The sequence below is a fragment of the Podarcis pityusensis genome (assembly GCF_964106645.2).
Source record: "Podarcis pityusensis genome assembly, chromosome: 7".
NCBI lineage: Eukaryota > Metazoa > Chordata > Lepidosauria > Squamata > Lacertidae > Podarcis > Podarcis pityusensis.
The window spans coordinates 39203919-39224472 of record NC_138031.1 but is presented as its reverse complement, the minus strand read 5'-3'; the positions used below and the strand labels follow the sequence as shown (position 1 = coordinate 39224472).

The 20554-nt window shown below is 40.9% G+C and overlaps 1 protein-coding gene across 3 annotated transcripts in view; it reads left to right on the top strand.

The window, feature by feature from the left end:
* The first annotated feature begins 1232 nt into the window (after window positions 1-1232).
* RP1 (RP1 axonemal microtubule associated) overlaps window positions 1233-20554 on the top strand; it is a 186153-nt gene continuing 166831 nt past the window's right edge. For 2 of the 3 annotated variants that reach the window (XM_081013254.1, XM_081013252.1), the window contains exons 1-2: window positions 1233-1359; window positions 18730-19383. In XM_081013254.1, the coding sequence (XP_080869380.1) occupies window positions 18742-19383 (642 nt within the window). In that variant the 5' untranslated portion in view covers window positions 1233-1359; window positions 18730-18741. Of the gene's footprint in view, window positions 1360-5387; window positions 5454-18729; window positions 19384-20554 lie in introns of all 3 variants that reach the window. The other variant, XM_081013253.1, reaches the window with a different exon arrangement.

Below are 20554 nucleotides of genomic sequence, written 5' to 3'. Positions count from 1 at the left end.
GATCATATATCAATGATATGTGACACTTTCACACATTCACAGACATTTCCAAACAACAACAGGAGGCTCACACAAAAATGTGGACTTTTTTTTTCATTAAAAACAATAGGACTTTGGGACAGAAGACACATTATGATAAAGTAGTTTTGACATGCATGTTTATTTTTTGTACTTTTTTGCAATTACTCCAACCCCCTTCTCTCTCCCAATAAGGATTGGGATTACATCAGTGGAGGAGCTTTCGAAACACATTATTCCTATGCAATGATCACAATGTACCATTTCTTCATATGGACAGCTAAGACTACAGCATTACCTTTAGAAAATAAAAAGGTAAAGGGACCCCTGACCATTAGGTCCAGTCATGGCCGACTCTGCGGTTGCGGTGCTCATCTTGCTTTATTGGCCGAGGGAGCCAGCGTACAGCTTCCGGGTCATGTGGCCAGCATGACTAAGCTGCGTCTGGCAAACCAGAACAGTGCACGGAAACACCGTTTACCTTCCCGCTAGAGCGGTACCTATTTATCTACTTGCACTTGGACATGCTTTCGAACGTTGGCAGGTTGGCAGGAGCAGGGACCCAGCAACGGGAGCTCACCCCGTCGCAGGGATTTGAACCGCCGACCTTCTGATCGGCAAGCCCTAGGCTCTGTGGTTTAACCCACAGCACCACCCACGTCCCTACATTTAGAAAATAGTATACCCCTTTCACCTAGTCAAGCATTCTGATTCAACCAGCAGCTCACAAACAAGGTGTGGAAATGCCGCTCTTTCCATTTTTGTCTCCAGTGGAAGTCAGAGTTATACTTCCTTTGAAACAGCTGCAGTTTGTGAGGGATACAATAGGTTGGAAAAAGGGTAGAACTGCAAGACTGTTCACACCACAGAGAAGCATGTCCTCTGGAGCACAGTGTAACTTACTTCCAAGTAAACATCCACAGGACCAGACCACACTGCTGTGATCCTAAACACAGTGGCTTGGAAGTGCATTCTACTGAAGATCTGCTAAATGTATTTAGGACTGTGGCATCAGTGAGTCTGTAGGTGTAATATTCCTGTAGTATTGATCCTGCTGATGTTTAATTCATGTACCACATTGAGGAGAATGACTACAGCAATAATCGGGAAATAATACACAGTTCCTCTGTTGATAGAAGCTTGTTTGTTGTTGCTATAGGTAATGCTGCCATTAACACTGTGTCAACATCAACACACTTGCACAAGGCGAGTGTCTACAGTGTATCATAGCAGCACAGGTGAGGTGAGAGCTGCAGTTCTACAGAAACATCTTGCAACTTTGATTTTTTAAGAAAGTTCTTCCCTACAGCTTCCTATATTATCTCAAAGAGCTTCAAACCTGTAAGTGGTTTCTAATTTAAGTGCATCCTGGGAATGTCAGGTACATACTTAAATATTTATCTCAGTGAATTTATTGTGGCCACATTTGGATACTAGGGAGCGAGCTGTTCTGTGATTACTTTGGGTTGTGACGGCTTCATTACATATGTTTGTGGTATTTTTGTTCTTTGCCTGGCATTAGATTAATATTTGTGTCAATCTTAGGAAGGACTGAGAATGTTTAAAATGAGGCAAGTGCATCCTTATCCTAAACATGACTACAGTAGTCATGCTTGGTCACACTGGTTGGTCCAACCAGTGTGACTATGAAATACAATGAAGTACAAGGATTCAGAAATGTAATACCCTAGTACTTAACAACCTATTTTTCCTTTCTCTTGCATAAAATGGGCTGTGTTGTTGGATATATGTATGTGTATGTGTACACACACACATGCAGACACACACACGTTTTTATCATAAAGATAAATTTTGAGGGATCAGCTTGCAGTGTGATTAATCAGAGTAAACCTGATATGGAGCCAAGAGTCCACCCATGGCTATTTTAGACCACTGGTACACTGTGGAATGTACTGAAAATACTGCAGTCTAACTTAACAAATGCCAACAAAAGGCAGATAAAGTCATGGGGCAGAATTCAACATTGCACTATGGTGAGCATTCTGTCAACCCAAGCATTGCAGCTTGCCTGAGAGAATGATCTCCCCTCTTTTCTATGCATCCTGTCCTAGGGGTTCTCCTGTTTCCCCAAGAGCCAATTTTGGGGGATGCAGAGGAGGGGGGGATGATGGGAGGTGCAAGCCTCATTGCAAAGCAGAAACCCTCATGCCCTGACAGGACTCATTAGGTCAGAGGTCGGCAACCTAAGGCCCATGGGCTGGAAGTGGCCCATGAGGGTCGCTTAACCGGCCCATGAGCCACCCCCAAACCAAGCCGCCCACTCGGCGAGTCCTCACACGCTGCGCTAAACCGGTGCAGCATGGCATGGGGACTCTCTTCTGTGGCTCCGGAAATCGCTTCTGCACATGCCTAGACGCCGAAAATCACATCTGCACATGTCCACGGTGCTGGAAATCACTTCTGTGCATGCCCAGATGCCAAAAATTGCACGTGCGCAGAAGCGATTTTCAGCATCTGGGCATGCACAGAAGCGATTTCTGGTGCTGCAGACATGCGCAGGCACGATTTCCGGTGTCGCACTGTGCCGGTCTGGCCCACGAAGGATCTCTGAGGGAGTGATCTGGCCCACGCCCGGTAAGCCTTGCCAACCCCTGCATTAGGGGAATCCCACCCAAGGCAATGACTTTTTTAATGCCAGTCCAAGAATCACTATTGCAATTATACTTGTGGTGCAGCTGGCTTAATGTTCAATCCCAAAAGTTGTTAAACCACAAAATTTATATTTAGTATGTGACAGACCACCACTACCACCCTAAAACTGTACAGAGTCAGAAAAAAAGACATTACTGCAGCTTCTCTTATGGCAAGAACACCAATACAAAATACTGTGGACTAGGGTGTTATTGCACTGCATTCAGTGGGCCCATACCTTGCATTGATGGAGACTTGAGTCAAGAAACAAATAGCTAATACTTTGCTTGGTTTCATTTATGAATATTTTGTTGCTATTATTGTGATGCAATTTATTTCCCAAAGGAGTGTCCCTTATTTACATGCCCATGCAATCATTTGCCCTTCTTTGTTTTCTGACACAACTGCCAAGTTGTAATCCCTGATGACTTTTTCTACTATTTGCACCATGGCAATACTCCTCCAGATTTTGTTTATACGCATTCCACTGCCTTGGTACGGTATCACATAGGTTAGTAAGAACACACAGTGTCCTTAGAAACTGTAAACTGAATATGAAATCATGGTGGGTTCTTTGTTTCTGATTGACTTAAGCATTGTTAAGGTTCCTTGAGCATGACCCAGATAGTCAACAGTTGTAAGAAAATGATAGGGCTTAAGTTAAATTCTATCAATATGCAAGGGGAGCACTCGTCCTTGTCATGTTTATACAAGTGAAATTCACATTAATACTTGAGGTTTAATTTTTGTAAAATAAGGGGGGAGGGGAAGACTAACCTAGCTGCAATCCTCTGTGCATCACTCTCACTTGGGAGTAAGCCCATTGAACTGAAAAGAAATTGTTTCTTAATAAACGTGCATAGGTTTGCACTGGAAGCTGGGAACATGATAGCCAGAGTCATATAGGCGGCTCCCTTTTTGTAGAATGCTTTCCTCAGGGAGTTTCAGCTGATGTCTTCATTATATATGTTTTGGTGCCAGGCAAAAACATTCCTCTTTAACCAGGCCTTTGATTGACTGACATCTAGTGCTCTTTTAAAATGTGTGCAGGGTGTGTGTGGGTTATTATTATTAACAATTATTATGTATTTTATGTTTTTATATTGTGATTTTATCTTGTCAACGGCCCTGAGACCTGCAGGTATAGGGCAGCATGCAACTTTAAGAAATAATAAGAATAAGAATAAGAATAGCCTTGACTACCTTTGTGATCTAGATAAATAGAGGAGATCCTGCCCCAAGTTCCTTTCAATACATATTTATGGATGAGACCCAAGGAGGTGTTATTTTTGGATTAACTGCTGTAGAATACAAATGTGAGTTTGTGTGTGTGCTGCATTAGTTCACAGCTTACCACAGCAGGGGCTTTCTATCCTGTCAAGTGGCAATAAAGCCTGATAAAGGCCTGCTATTCTTGGTGCATCCTATTATAGAAAGAAAAAGTGTCAGGCCTACCCATCGGAAGACCATGCCACAATGTATGCAAATAGGTTCCCTTAAGCCCCCTCATACTCAGTTACCTGCAATGAAAGATGTATGTGACAGACATTGGGGTTGGTGTATTCGGGGTGAACTTGTTCATGCACCTTTAAAAAAACACCACAGTCTGGCCATCCTGTTCCTTTGATAGCTTTCTTTTATACTGTGCTATTCTCTATGTGAGGATGCTCTCATTCCAAATCTAAATGAGCATCTATTGGGTTTCTTTTCTTAACTGTCCTTTCAATCAGCCAGTTGTTGCTTGGTGAGTCCGATTGCTGCTTGCTGATCAAAGCTCACAAGTTTGACATGGCACCGTTTTGCCAAAAATTCTGTGGAGAGCACATACACTTTGTTCTGGCAAGGAAAAGCCAATCTGCAGCAGACAACAATACATTTGTGCTTTACTTTTCAATTTATCCTGACCTTGACTGTGTGAGCAGTTCTTCCAGAATATGTGAAGCTCATCTTTAGATTTAATTTAATTCCTAACAGTCACATGTGTTTCTTTTATGAAACCTTTAAACATTCCCTGCCGCCTTTCTAGAAAAGAAAGACTGAGGTAAAACTTCAACTTGTTTCTTTCAATTCTTCTGAAAACATGGGAAATATTTTCCCTCTGGTGTGTGTGTGTGTGTGTGTGTGTGTGTCTGTGTGTGTGTGTCTGTGTGTCTGTGTGTCTCTGGAATCCCAAAGGACTGCTTTGTTGCATAGCAGACTTCCAGGTAAACATATTTTGTAACATGTTTATCTTTTATAGCATTATATCTTTAAATGCTTTTCTGTTCTTCTTGGAACTCGGAAATCTCTTAGGCTTTTAATTTTCCTGTTCTCACACCTGTTTCTTCTAGACACTTTTAAAATGATGATTATAGATATCTGAAAAATCCTTTGGTTGAATTTTAAAGAATTCAGCAAGTTGGGGAAAATAGACATTGTTATGGTTTCAGAAAAGTTGGCATTGATGTGACTGGAAAATGTTCAGAAACTAAACAAAGAACTTTCAAGAAGAAATCTAGTTTGTGATTTTGCCAACCACTAGCATGTGGTCCGCAGAAGGTTGCCCAGAAAGGAATGAAGACTTGGGACTCAGCTACATTATTAAAGAAACAGCAATTTGAATGTGCTATAAACATGCAACACCTGATTGTGCCAGAGAGCAGGAAATTTTGAAACGCGGTTTTCCATAGGGATTTCTTTATTTTGTTATAACTATCTAATTTCTGGCTTATTTTTAGCATCTTTTCCTGTATCTAGATCCATCCCTGGGCTGAGAAAGGTTTCCCATACCTGATCTATGTAAGGTGAGTGGGGCTTTCAAGCAAAATAGCTGTTTCTAAAAGTGCTTATCAAGTGACTAGTTTTATGTAACTTTAGGCAAATGAAGTACCTTTCCTGACATGTATATATGTGTATATGTGGCTTATTTTGCTTAAAAATATTGATACCCCAACTTCCCTCACATAATGTAAGGTGTCTTACAAAAATAGCAAAATACAACACAACTATAGCAGCATCAGTACATTACCATTGAGATTCATTTTTTGGAAAAAAGTGACTAACGACAGCAACAGCAATTAATAACAGAAACACCAGCAGACAGTTTAAAAGCAACAGCTTTCTAAGGCTGCCTGAGATCCTTTGGAAGGGCCAGTGCCTTAGTACCTTGAGGGAAGATGGTTGTTTGCTTCAAAATGAAGGACAGACTTGAGACAGAGGCTCCCTTCTGTCACAATTCTTTCTATTCTACTCTGTCCTTTTTATTGTTGGATCTGAGAAAGTTCCTGTGCAATCTTCTGTAAACCTATTTGGGAATAAACCCATTTAAGTGTTTGGGAAGTACTTCTGGGTAAACATACATTAAGAATGGGCAGTAAGCGTGGCAGCCACAGAGATAAAACTCCAGTTATATTTACATCTTTTGTCTTCAGTCACAGATAGGTTTTTATTTCTAGCTCTTGGCAGTCAAAATGGTGCTAAAATTAGAGAGGCTTTAATAGGGGGAAAAAAAAATTAAGACAGTTCAAAATTGAACTACTGCCGTGCTGTACTTTGTACAATTTTGGCATCCGCCTGCCACATTATTATGGCCATATATTACAAAGGAAGCTGCTGAAAGAGCCAGATGACTTCATTAGGTTTAGATAAGTCACTCATCACCTTTCCTTTTCCAGGCAGTGAGGCACACAGCAGTTTGAATGGCGTATTGGCTTTGCCTTTCATTCGTTTTTTTCAGAGGGATCCTGGCATAGCTGTCAACCTTCCCTTTTTTTGCGGAAAATTCCCTTATTTCAGCGCCATTTCCCGCTGCTATCCAGGATTGTTAGATATCCCATAGACTGTCTCCGGGACAGGTAAGGCTGCTGATCCCTTATTTTCAAATCTGAAAGTTGACAGCTATGCTGCTGATCCCTTATTTTTGAGGCTGCTGATCCCTTATTTTCAAATCTGAGAGTTGACATCTATGGATCCTGCTCTTAGAGGATGTGATGTTTATTTGAATGGGAATCCTTTACAAGCTGGAGTGTATAAGAGGGTTAGGTCTGCCTACTGTTTTTATAAACCCCCAAATAACAGTTAGCATAGGAAGCAAACTGACATGACAGAAGCTGGGTTGGGCCTACATATAGTCTCATCCTTTCTGCTCACAAGGGCACGATGCAGCCGCCTCTCCCCAAGTATTGCCATGATAAGTGCGCACTGCAGTGCCTCAGGTCAATGAACCACAGGACTGGATGGAATAGTATGTCATTCCCTTCCATAATAGCCAAATCCTCCTCCTGCCAGTGAGCTGCAACACATGGAGGCCTACTCTAAAAATAAAGTATAGTGCTAATTGGCCATATGGATCCCATAGATACACTAGTCTGCCCTTTGAGCTGCCAAAGATAAGCAGACATATTTTTGCTAATTATCTTTTAGTTAATAATGATTTGACAGCTGACTTACGATTTTTTTATTGTCAATTTATTTTCACCATGTAAAAATAGGAAAAGCCCTGCTATTAAGTAGATGCTTGCATATATGTAAAGTTAGCTAGGCCATTACTCTCTAGAGCTCCTAGACTATCATGCAGAGTTGAGAGTTCATAACGCACAGTAATAAATTAGTTTTGACATTCACATTCCTTTATAAATGTGGCTGTAGTAAGCACAAAATGAAAAAAAATGGTAAAGTCTACAAGTGAAAACATTGGGAAGTGATTTATCTCAGCAGGGAAGGAGCTAATCATTTTTTCCACTTTTTATCCGGAAACTTATGGATTTAATTTCTTAGATAAGTCTTTGGCACCCTTAGGCAAAACTGAATACAAAGCAGCAAAAGTCTGGTGGGTGGAGACAGAATTAGTCAGAGCTTTCACAAGAGCAAGTTTGATCATCTGTTAAAAATAGTTTTCTTGATGAACTTAAGTGATAAAGATATTTTTACTTATCACAGCAAGAAGGCCTTTCAATTTATCTTGAATATAGAACTAGCATCTCTAGAGCTGCAGAATTAGGAAGCACGCACATACATATACATATACACATACATAATTACATTTAAATATGGGATACCAGTGTATATATGTTTGAGGATGATGTCCACAAAAATCTGAGACATAATTCATAACAAACATTCCCTCTCTCTCTCTCCTTACATTTATATCTCACTTTCTTCCATCATGGAACCCAAGGTTACATGCAAATGGTTCCTAGGTGATCTCCCATCTGGGTACTGGTCAGACCCCAAACTGCTTAGCTTCCACAAGGTGGTGTTCCCCTGTGCCTGGGACCAAATTCTAACAAACATAGATCGCAGAACTATAGCTGTAACCAATAGCTATAACATACAACTCAATTTTCTATAACCACTGACAAGTTTAAATGGGAAGGGACAGTGGTTCTGTGATCTATGTTATGACCCAAATTTCACATAAGGCAACATTTGAGCAAATTTAGCATGACATCTGTTATGTACTGAAGTTCTCACCCTGGGCCAGCAGGGGGATACTATAGATAGTTATGCAAATGAAGGATCGAAAGTGACGTTCAGTGATTGGATAGTTTTAGAAAGTTGTTACAGTAACAAGGTACTGGAGCTCTATATAAGCAGGCTGACTGAGCCCTTCAGTTCAGTTCTGTTCTGGCATCTGAATAAAGAAGAGCTGTTTGAAGAATTGCTGCGTCGTCTGATATGTTCACCCACAACTTAACAACATCTGAGAAAATTTTGGCAGAAGCCAGAAAAGTTTTGGTAAGAGTAACAAAAACCCTGGAGGTTGTGCTAGCCTGCAGGACTGGACATGCCATCCAGTGTAATAAAGCATTTTCCTTCAAATGACACATGGGGGTAGAGAAAGGCAAGAATTTTTGTTTTAATGGGTCTGCAAGGCTTTTTAAAACAACCCTAGCTATTCGTGTCTGAGAGAGTGTGGGGTGGGTGAATACCATTTTAACTCTGCTTGAGGTACCAAGTGTATTGGGCCAGCACTGCTCACATGCCTGGGTTCACTGCATTTCACCTTAACCCAAAATTCACCTTGAGTTGCATGGTTTGTCTTCAGGCAAATCACTTCAGGAATCTTGTGGGTAGCCAACAATTCTAGAAGGCAAGCAGAATTTCCCTGTTTTCCCTTACACTCACATTAGAACATATGGTGGAATTTAATATAGCACTAAGATGTACAAGCATTGCAGCTTGCCAGAAGGAATGATCTGACCTTTCTCTCACCACCCTGTGCTGCTCTTGGGCATTCTCCTTGCGCATTTTTTTTTGGGGGGGGAGATTGGGGGGGAGAGGAGGGGAGATGGAAAGCCTGGTTGGGCAAGTGAGAGTGATTTATCTCAGCAGGGAAGGAGCTAATAATTTCCCCCCACTTTTATAACCAGAAATTCATGCATTCATTTATTTTTATATAAGTCTTTGGCACCCTTATGCAAAATAGGTGACAGTGACTTTAAAATTATGATCCTGAACCTGACCAAGCATTATTTCCTCACCTGCCTTTCTCCATGTTATTTTCCTCCAACCAAAAAGTGAATTCTAAATTAGCAGAATGCTTGGTAAAGGATTCATATTGCTGAACTAGTAGATTAACTGAGTGCGCCAGTTCTAGAAATTTCAGTATGATATGTTTTAAAATTTTTATATTCCAAATATAATGGAGTCCAGCATGGGGATAAATAGAAGTCTTGCACAAACAATATGTTCTGTTTTGTTTTTCAAAGGCGAGATTGAATACAGGCATGGGCTCAAAATAGCATTAAACCAATAAGACTATCTAATTGCTTAGAGATAGTTTGCATGACCAGATTACTGCAGTGTGGCAGCTCCATTCACATCAGCCTCTTTAAAGCAAACAGGAGTTATAATAGGGTATCAATATCAATGTGAGTAGGGGACATAAGATGTATCTGTTCCAGCCATCTGTTTTCACCAGTCCAACCAGTTGTCTCTGGAAGCTAATAAGCATGACATCATTATTATTTTTGAATTTTTGTAATTTGTTGTCAGCATCTAGTATGCAGAACATGGAGGTTTTGTTTAGTTATCATAGCAAAGAGTATTTATTTAGAACTCTTCCACCCCAATTTTCTCATGAAGACTTTAAGTGACATACAGTAATGAATGTTGATGGTGAGGAGAGAAGTGAAGAAGATTCCAGAGCCTGTTCCTGTTCCAGCTGGACTACCCACCCTGGCTCCATTAAGCCATCTAGCAAGAACGTCTCTGTGGGAAAGAGCAGGGGAGTGACATAGAGAGGCCTGGGCTATGGGTAGCAGTCTGAGGTAAACCAGGTGCCATAGGACAAGCCAATAGTCATGACTGAAGAGTAAAGACTGTCACATGGATGGTTGAGCAAGCTTGCTTTGTGCTGCTCCAGAGGTTAGGACCTGACCCAATGGATTGAACCTATAAGAAAGAAGATTCCAACTAAACATAAGGAAGAACTTTCTGGCAATTAGAGCTGTTTGACAGTGGAATGGTGTACCTCGGAAGGTAGTTGATTCTCCTTCATTGGAGGTTTTTAAATAGAGGTTGGATGCCCATCTTGTCAGAGATTCCTTAACTGTGACTCTTTCATTGCAGCGGATTGGACTAAATGAATCATGGTAACCCTTCCAGCTCAACAATTGTATTGTTATGTATTGAAGTTCTAACCCTGGCCACCAGGGGTATTGTGTATATAGTTTTCATTCAGGTCCACATAAGTTAATTTAGGCGGGAATCCCTGGGTGTTGTTGTTACAATGTTGATAGCCGGCTGCCTATAAAAGCAGGCCGGCTGAGCTGTTTGCTGTTCAGTTCAGTTCCAGCTTACTTATAAAGAACTACTTGGAGAAATCTCTGTGTCGTCTGCTATGTCCACCCGCTACTTAATATGTATGATTCTATGACCCAGGACCAAAAACCAACCAACCAACCAACCAACCAACCAACCAACCAAGGGCTCCTCCAGATGACCTCTTTATTGAGCATAGATCCTAATTTGCTTGTGGTTTACACATCTTTTCATTAATTATTTGTTCATGACAGAGCATCTGGATAGAAACACCTCCTCCTGGAGCCTTCTAATTGGATATCCCATTCCCTTAGGTTAAGGGGACAGTGTCCACCACCAAACAGTAGGGCCCAGCCAAAAAACTGATGAATGGCTGCCCTCAGATGACAGTTGAAGGGGGAGGAGGCCTGATGGAGCCGTCCTGTCACAGCAGAGCTGATGGAGTGTACAGTATGTGTAACAACCATGTGTTTGTTCTTCTCCTATATAGCACTCCCCCTCCCTTTACCTTTGTGTTACCGGTTATTACATTTTTCTTTTGGAGAATTTCATAAAGCTGAAGGGATTAGCATGATTAAAAGTTCATGTAGATCAAACTGCTGTGCTAACTCAATCTTATCAGCCAAAAATGTTAATAATAGCACTCCGCCCCCCCCCCGAAACCTTTGTGGAAAGGATGTAAGTAGGCTGGGCACATTCAGAGAAATTTAACCCAGGCCCTATCTCTAATGTGATAATTTCCTTTTCAAATGGATAACGATTTCCTAGTTCCATACCTTAGTGAATGGTTCAATTAAAAAAAAAACCTCCCAGGGTTTCAGAGGTTGAAAGGACTTGGAGTTGTCAGGCATACTATCAACTTTTCTTGTGTCACAAGGCCAGCTATATTCATTTAACTGTTGTAGCAACTTAATATTTTAATAGAGTGACTCACACATGAATGATAAAAATATTCTGCTAAGCATTGTCCTCTCTAGCAAATCTTAACAAAGAGTGTCATTCAAAGGGCACAGGTTGGTGAAATCACAAAAATTTAGTTCAAAAGCTCCATGGACTTCCATTTTGCTGCACCCCTGTTTTGAATGATTCAGCCAAAAATGAGCACTCAGGAAATCATTCCCATTTAGCCTAGGACAGTGTGAGGCTGAAACAGAATCCAGAAAAGCAGACGTACCCTGAAATCCCATAGATGTCAGGGACTTAACTCTCATTCAGTTGAATTTTCATGACATTGAGGGGCTAAGTGCATGTTATGTGGGCACATATGTATTTTTTTTCTTAGAAAAACAGCTTTGGGAAAGGGGAATTTCAATGACAAAGCAGGGGAGTGCTTACATCAGCCTTTCTTTTGTGTTTGAGATGCCCTCTCTCAGTCAGCTTCTCCCCGCACCCCACAGCAGTGTCAAAATGTTTATCCTTTCATTAGTTGTTTTTATACAGGTGTCTCCCCCACCCCACTTATGTATGTAAGTGGGGAGCACCCTCTAAAATGCCTCCAAATACCCATTTCCCCCCTGTTCTCCAGTTCTGCAAGTCTGCAAGACAGAGCTGTTCCACCAGGCCTTTGGCCAGGGCACAGCCTGACTCCCTCCCTCGGCAATCTTCGCGGAGCTCTGGCCCAATGGTTGCCAGTGGTTTGAATTAATTAATTTTATAATGAATGATTTTAGAGTGTTGTTTGTGCTGTACTTTTGTACTGTTTTATTGTTGTTAGCCGCCCTGAGCCCGGCTTCGGCTGGGGAGGGCGGGATATAAATAAAATTTATTATTATTATTCTCTCTCTTCCTCTCTCCACACTTCAGACCAAAAAATATGGTTTTGAAGCTCTGGGGCTGGCTGTAGGATGCATGGGAAAGCAGGAACTTCTGCTGTACTACCACGCAAGTCAGCTGTTAAGCAGGGAGGCTGAGCAGCCTAAACAAAGCCCTGCTGCACCTCAGGTCTCTTTGGGGTTTCCTCCACCCTCACTGATAATCCACTTTAGGCTCTGGGGAGTGTCTCCTCATGACTTCCCACCTCTCTCCTGCCATTTCCGGGCTTGAATTAAACTATTTATTGCCTAGGTGGTGCTGTGGGTTAAACCACAGAGCCTAGGACTTGCTGATCAGAAGGTTGGTGGTTCGAATCCCCACGACGGGGTGAGCTCCCGTTGCTCAGTCCCTGCTCCTGCCAACCTAGCAGTTCAAAAGCATGTCAAAATGCAAGTGGATAAATAGGTAGCGCTCTGGCGGGAAGGTAAACGGCATTTCCGTGCGCTGCTCTGGTTTGCCAGAAGCGGTTTAGTCATGCTGGCCACATGACCCGGAAGCTGTACGCCGGATCCCTTGGCCAATAAGGCAAGATGAGCACCGCAACCCCAGAGTCAGTAACGACTGGACCTAATGGTCAGGGGTCCCTTTACTTTACCTTTATGTATTGCCTAGTTTATATGTGGTTGTGCACAAGTTGATCACACATAAGGCGGGCGCGGTGGGCCTGTATATGGAAGTGATTTTATGTTACAACTCAGAACCAAGGCCTTTTCAAAACAGCTCACAATAAAAAACAAAAACAAAATATAATAAAACAGCAGCCTAAATCCAATCATTAGCAGTACATACAAATCAGATTACAGTGGTACCTCGGGTTAAGAACCCTTAATTTGTTCTGGAGGTCCGTTCTTAACCTGAAGCACCACTTTAGCTAATGGGGCCTCCTGTTGCCACTGCGCCGCCAGAGCACAATTTCTGTTCTCATCCTGAAGCAAAGTTCTTAACCCAAGGTACTGTTTCTGGGTTAGCAGAGTCTGTAACCTGCAGCGTCTGTAACCTGAAGCGTATGTAACCTGAGGTACCACTGTGTGTGCATACACACACACACACACACACACACACACACATATTTAGGCTAACATAGCTGCATAGATTGTATACTACATATGGAACATTATGGAGGCATCTCCTGGGATAAATTGTACATCTTTATTATCTTATGAACCTAGACCTATTATATTTAAATCTCAATAGGCAGTTTATTTTTATTCTTCTACATGATTGGACCAATGAAATTTTAAATTGATATCACTATGATTCATACAACTGCTCTGCATTGCATTGTTGTATTTTGTACTGTTATTAGAAAACTGAAATAAAAACAGTTATTCACATTTATGTATGTATGTATGAGATTAATAATAAAAAGGCAAGTTAGAAAACAATAATGTTGAATAGCCACTGATTCTCAGGGCATGATCAGAAGCTCTGTGGCACAGCAACCTTGCTCAAGCTAAGGAGGTCTCGGTCTGATCAATGTCTTTGTGGTAGAATTGTTGGAAGCCCATGTTTCCCTGAAGGAGGAAAAAGGAAAGAAACAATTGTATCCAGATATTATATCCAGGTAGCACTGACTTGTTAGGCTTGATTCTTAAAAAGGAGCCATTTCCCATCAAATATTTAAAAATTCAGCCAGAAGGCATGCTCTTATTGCTAAAAGGGTCTGTGGAGAGATTTATATTAAATTTAAGAAATAGTACTCAGTAGCTGAAAGAACTTTGAACTGAACAGAACAAAAACTCGATTGCCTGAGCTGTGATCAGTGTGCAGCTATACCAACTGACATGTACTTTGGGCACTAAATTATTGTTGTAATAAGCTGGTTAAATCAGGTTGCAGTGTAAAAAATGCTCACTTGTTCCAAGGGAGCATTGTATATTATCACATCAGTCTTGTGCATTTATTTATTTTAAATGGGTGGCAAAACTAGCCTTAAGCAATGTATATAGAGTTCCCATCAGTGCTCAGCATAAGCATATATAATAAACACATTTAAAGGGGGAAAGCCAATTAAGAATTGTTGTGATATGTACTATCAGCTGAGGAGAATTGTTATTGCCACTGCTTTACAGTCAGCAAGGCAAGCTTGCTGTAATCCGGATTAAGGGAAGAAGCTACAAATCTTATTATACCTTTGGTAGTAATTAGATAGAACATTTGCCATCTGGAGATACATTTCCATAAGAAGAGCCACCTCATTCCATAGGCACAAAACAATGCCATCCTTCTGGGTCTGCAAAAATACTGCATTGAAATCTCTCACTTGATTGCCAGCTCTACTTGATCCAGCCTCTCTATGAACTGGAATCCACTGTGGGATGGATACGGACTATACAGGGTAAAAGCGACAGGACCAGAAGATCTAGAATTATATGCTCTGCAGCGCTGGGACCCCAGAAATCACCAATAATCTTAAGCCACTTTAAAGAAGAAGAACTTCTTACTATTTGGCTGATCACACATAATAATTGGAAGGGTTGACTATTAGGAGAAAGAACAGCTTCGACTTTGTGATAAAGAAGGCTGAATCATGGCATCTCAATCTAAGAGTTGGAAGTTCCACCCCTGGAAATGATTTACAACCAAAGGGAATTGCTACACAAGGGAATACGGACGGCAACATTATTGCAGTTATGCAAAGATTTGGATGATAAAAGTTTGATTCCCCACCCCCGCAACTCCAAAGGTTCAGTGATTGGGCATGTTCTCCCATGGAAAACGACTATCAAGAAGAAACATGCAATAGTTGTGTTTGTTTCCTTTCAGAATGGAAGAAGATCTAAAGGGAAACAATGTGAAAAGGTTACATGAGTAAAATACTAGCTACTTGACTTGCAAGGAAGTCCAGATTGCTTCAGACAACTTTCTTGTTCTTTTTCCTTTATCTCATATAGGTTATGATTCTGGGTAAGTACAAAAACTAGGGCTGAGGTAAAATAGTGTCCAATCCCCCACCCCCACTGCAAAAAAACTCTCTGGGTGGCAAAATAGGGCAGAGGAAGCCACCAGATATATTCGGGGAGGGGCAAGGTAAAATTATCCAACAGCTTTTCCTCAGAAAATGTTCTGAGAAATTTCAGCCGACTTAACCTTTATTGAAACCCTGTTGGTGGATTAAGGAAGGGGTGGACTGTGAGAAGAGGAATGAAAGGAGTATAGGTCATTGTTTCCTCTACTGAAATTAAAATAATATTAGACAATATTAAAATTAGATCCAGAGTTGTTCCCCAAAAAATTTGGATGGCAAAATTAGAGATCATTTCACCGATAAATCCAAAGGATGACTGAATTCTCCAACAAGACAGGAAGAGTTCCAAACAATAAGTTTAAAAAAATGAGAGAAAGTTATTTGCTGAGAAATTTTGGCTCAGCCACACAATAAACTCAGTTATCCTAGTATAATTAATTGAAGTTAAGAAGGACAACTATTTATAGTAATGACACATTAATTTATGCCATGTGCTGAAGTTTCAGCAATTTCTTTGTATATTATTTATGTGAAAAGGCTGTTGATTTCAAGCACTCTTTTCAAGTGGTATGCTTGATTATTATGATTGTGAACAAGTATTATGAAAGAAAATCATGTCACCGTATAATGGATTTGGGTAGAAATGGAAGTGTCGCCACTATGATATGTAGTCAGAAGCAACATCATAATTCAGTGATTGTTAATTTTTTTTAGTCCCAGAGAACATTTGAAAGTTTGAGAGTGTGCCAAAGGCACCAGTTAGAAAATAGTTGCCATCAGGAGTGTGGACTAGCACAAAATGGCTGCCGCCTAAAGAGCAGAAAAAGAAAAGAGATGGGAACTTAAACTGTTTCAAATATGGGGAAAAACATTCATGGTTGTTGTTTTGTTAACAAAATATGTTTGAAAAACTTCATTCTTTTCCAGACACTGTTAAGTCTTGCTTGTTAAATTGCTGGTGTGCTGCTGTAGATTAGAGCTAGAAGATAAAATATAACTAAATCCAGGAATAATTTTGTATTACTACAGTCTGCCACACACTTAATACTGTCTGGCAAGTATTTTTTTTAACTATCTTTTTACTATATGGAATAGAGAAGAATAGAAATACATAGAAAAAAAATCTCACCAAAGTAGTTGTTGAGCAACACTGGCCTAGACTATTGTGATATTTGAGGCTGAATGTAATTTACAAGTTTCTCAAAATTAGGGATGTATGTGGAGATGATAATAACAACATTCCCACCTTTGTGCTGAGCTCCCCTCTCCCCAAACAACTTGGGAACAGTCCCTGCTGTGGGCCAAGCAGAAGGAAATAATACAGTGGTACCTCGGGTTACAGACGCTTCAGGTTACATACCCTTCAGGTTACAGACTCCACTAACCCAGAAATAGTACCTCGGGTTAAGAACTTTGCTTCAGGAAGAGAACAGAAATCATGCCCCGGCGGCACGGCAGCAGCAGGAGGCCCCATTAGCTAAAGTGGTGCTTCAGGTTAAGAACAGTTTCAGGTTAAGAACGGACCTCTGGAACTAATTAAGTACTTAACCCAAGGTACCACTGTAATGGATAATAATGATGCCTCTGAAATGGGTTCCTCAAAAAAACAACAACAACAACTTGGGAACAATTAGGAAAAAAGAAAAGAATAACATCTCTCCAACATCTTGGGAAATAGTAGGAAAAGAATGATAATGATATTGATAATAGTAATGCCTCTGCACTGGGTCCCATTTATTTATTCATATACAGGAATTTCCAGACCAATCAACATATAAATTACTAGAACATACGATGGGCCTTAGGTTTCCCATTCTTCCTCTACTAGTCCATATTTTTCCTGGTACCTTTTAAACATTCAATCTAAGCATGAAGTAGGTCATTTATTACAATCTGTTTTTGTAACTCTAATTAGCTGGTTCAAACACATAAGCTGTAAATTCTCCCTCATCCTTTCTGGTTGAACTCTTGGTTAAGCCTTGTACTCACTGGGCAATCTTATGCAAGCTTCTCTCTCTTATTCTCAGTTTCTGCAATTTGGGGATCGAGTTAGTGGCTTACCTTATGAGGAAGCTGTAGGTGCTACAGATGTAGCATAGGATGTAATTTAAGGAAAAATACTACACATGACTATAAAGTATTATTATATCTTACTTTCTATTTTAAAAGCTTATCTTACAGATTTTTAATATGGTCTTAATCTAGTGGGTCAAGTGGGGGTGTAAATGAAAAAGTAATACATTAATCTTAAAGTCTTGACTCCAGAGTATCTTAAGCTGAATGTGACTACTCCAGACTGTGTGGTTTAACAGTGAGACTTTATAATATGTTTGTGCTGTTGTCTAGCCCATTGTGTTTACTGAAGAGAAATCCTGCTAGAATCAGTAAGACTGCAGTGCTACAAAACGAATATGCCTGGGATCACAGGCTAAATCCACCAGAAAGTTCTCCTGCACAAACCCTATTGAAATTACAGGGAACTATGTAAACTCACACTGTAATTCTTTTTTCTAGATTGTGCCCAGTTTATTTTGTCAGTTTTTGGTCATATCCACGCCATACATTTAAAGCATATTCAAGGCACATTCAAAGCACATGGCTTCCGCCAAAGAATTAGGGAATGGTAGCTGGGAACAGTTGATCTGTGAAGGGTAAACTACAGTTTCCTGGATTCCTTGGGGGAAAACATGTGTTTTAAGTGTGTGTTGAATGTACTTTAAACATGTTGTGTGGGTGCAATGTCTGACTAGTTCAGAGCTGGGGAATATTTTTCAGGCCAAGGTCTGAAATTTCCCCATGGGGAATATTCCAGAAACCACATGCCAGTTTGCGGGGAGGCCATAGGGAAAAAGTGGCTGGACAAATGGATGCCATGTTTATATAGTACATGATATTCCAGCTGTGCAAAAGCCAGAGGATTCTTTGCCTTCCAACCTGACCACCCTCACATTTCTCCATCCAGGGAAGCAAGAGGCATTATCATAATTCAAGGACACCTTTCATCCTGGCAAAAGCACTTGATGAGGATGCAGAAAAGGGTTGATGAGGGGTGTGACCTAGGGAGAGTCCCAACAGCCAGACAGAAAGGCCTGGAAGGACACATTTAGCCCTGGACTAGTTGGTTGGGTCACCCTTGGAACAACAACAAAAAATCCTTTATATGAAAGCATTTAGAATGTAAAAATAGAAAATGTTGCCACTGCTATTAAAACAACAACAGAAAAGTCTAATTACTATTCTGGTGTGACAAAATACCCCTTGCTAAGTGAAATGTTCTGTTGTAGCAAAATGATAAGATATGTTAAAATACATGGGAGAATTCTACACATATTTGCAAGTAAAGCTTTGTTAGCTTAATCCTACCAGTCTTTGTGGAATTTAGAGATAACAGCTTGGACCTATTTAAGCCATTGATTTTTGGCAAGATTTACTGCTGGTTGCTTTTGTTAAAACCTCCTTTGTGACTTTATAGAAATGAGGACTGCATTATTGTTGTGATCATAAGTGAGCATTTACTTCTGCCTCCTTATTTCCAGATTGCTGTCAGAATGAGTGAAACGCCTTCAACCAACTCAATGATTCAGCCCCGTACTCCAGAGAGTGAACAGTCTTTGTCTGTTCGTCCTTTCAATGTCACCGAACCCGTTGTGGCCAAACGGATCTGCTTTTACAAGAGTGGCGACCCTCAGTTTAATGGGGTAAAAATGGTGGTCAATAACCGCTCTTTCAAATCATTTGATGCCTTGCTTGACAACTTGTCGAAAAGAGTTCCATTGCCTTTTGGGGTGAGAAATATCACTACACCACGAGGGATACACAGTGTCAATAATTTGGAAGACCTTGAAGATGGCAAGTCATACATCTGTTCCCAACAGAGGAAAGTCAAGCCCATCAACCTGGAGAAGGCCAGTAGAAAGCCATTGCCATGGCAGATCAGCAGGCCAGTCAGTGCTCGCCGCAGAGCTGTACAGTTAGCTAGAGAGGGTGAAGGTGGTGTGTTCCAGCAAGGAAGCACTGCCAGACTCAGTAACCCTAAGAAGCTGCTTGTTTTCAAAAATGGCAATGTAAGAATCCGGCGCACTGTTGTCTTGGGTAAGAAGAACACACAAAGCTTTGAGGCCTTTCTGGACCACATCACTGAGCTAATGCAGTACCCTGTTGTGAAATTGTACATGACAGATGGGAGAAAGGTAAGAATATAAGAAGATACTCTGAAATATTTATCTTTGCGCAGGTGGTCTTAGGGCTGGTTTACACATAACTGCAACATTAAGTGATGATATGAATGAGCCATTGCAGAGGTGATGTGATAGATAGAACATTCACATCAAACATCATATCAAACAAAATGCTTGCTTAAATAGAGCTGCTTCCCATTGTCAGCCATCAGTGTGCAGCTATTAAGTTATGAGATCAAGTGATCAGAGACCAGATCATGTGGCAGGGGGAGGTAAGCAGTTACCTTAACAAAATATACAAATTCCAACCCACAACTTCCCCAGTTTTTGCTAGATCATGATTCCGTTTTCCTTTCTAAACAGATACTACATATGGCATCAATTGCATTGCTCCAAAATACTTTGTGGTTAAAAAAACCTAATTACAGGCAGTCCACTTTTAATTGGGAATGCAGTGTGCAGGGAGGGGAGATGTAACGCTTGTCGCTTTGGAATAATGACAAATCATCTCCATTCTCTGGGGGCAGGACTCATATTAGCATGAATGGGACCATTTCCCCTAAGCCTAATGGTGGCTTGTGGGCAAGGAATTAGACTCCCATCCCTGTGCACTGTGTTGTCAATTAAAACTGGCCCTATGCCTGTAATAACATTTAGCATAAGGAAAAGTGATTTCCAGTGACACACTTAGCATCACAAGTCATTAGACCATTAGGTTCTACTGCAGGAGGATGTGGTATCCTTCAGATGCTGTTGGGCTACAGCTTCCATCACCTCTGATGATTGGCTGTGCTGTCTAGGGCTTATGGAGGGTATGATGTTAGCTGCTCCTGTACTACTGCAGTTATACGGCTTTGTTTTCACCAAAACCATGCTATCTAAAATGTTTATTATGTCTCTTACACTGGTCAAGAACATCTGCTGCTCTTTAAATTCAAATGGCTGGTGTATGTTGCTTCAGTGCCCTTGTGAGCCACAATAACTGTCTTGCCCTTAAAGGAAAACTTGGCATGGCAGGGAGATGGAAGTGAGAGGAATTTAAGTGCTGGTATCCACGAAGACCTAATTTTCTCTTAAACTGTAGCTTCCTGTTCTAGCATGTAACACTCCTGCTTACTAAGGAGCTTTTAAGGGCACCCACAGGAGTGACCTCAATCGTGCTGCACGCTCTAGCCATGTCATA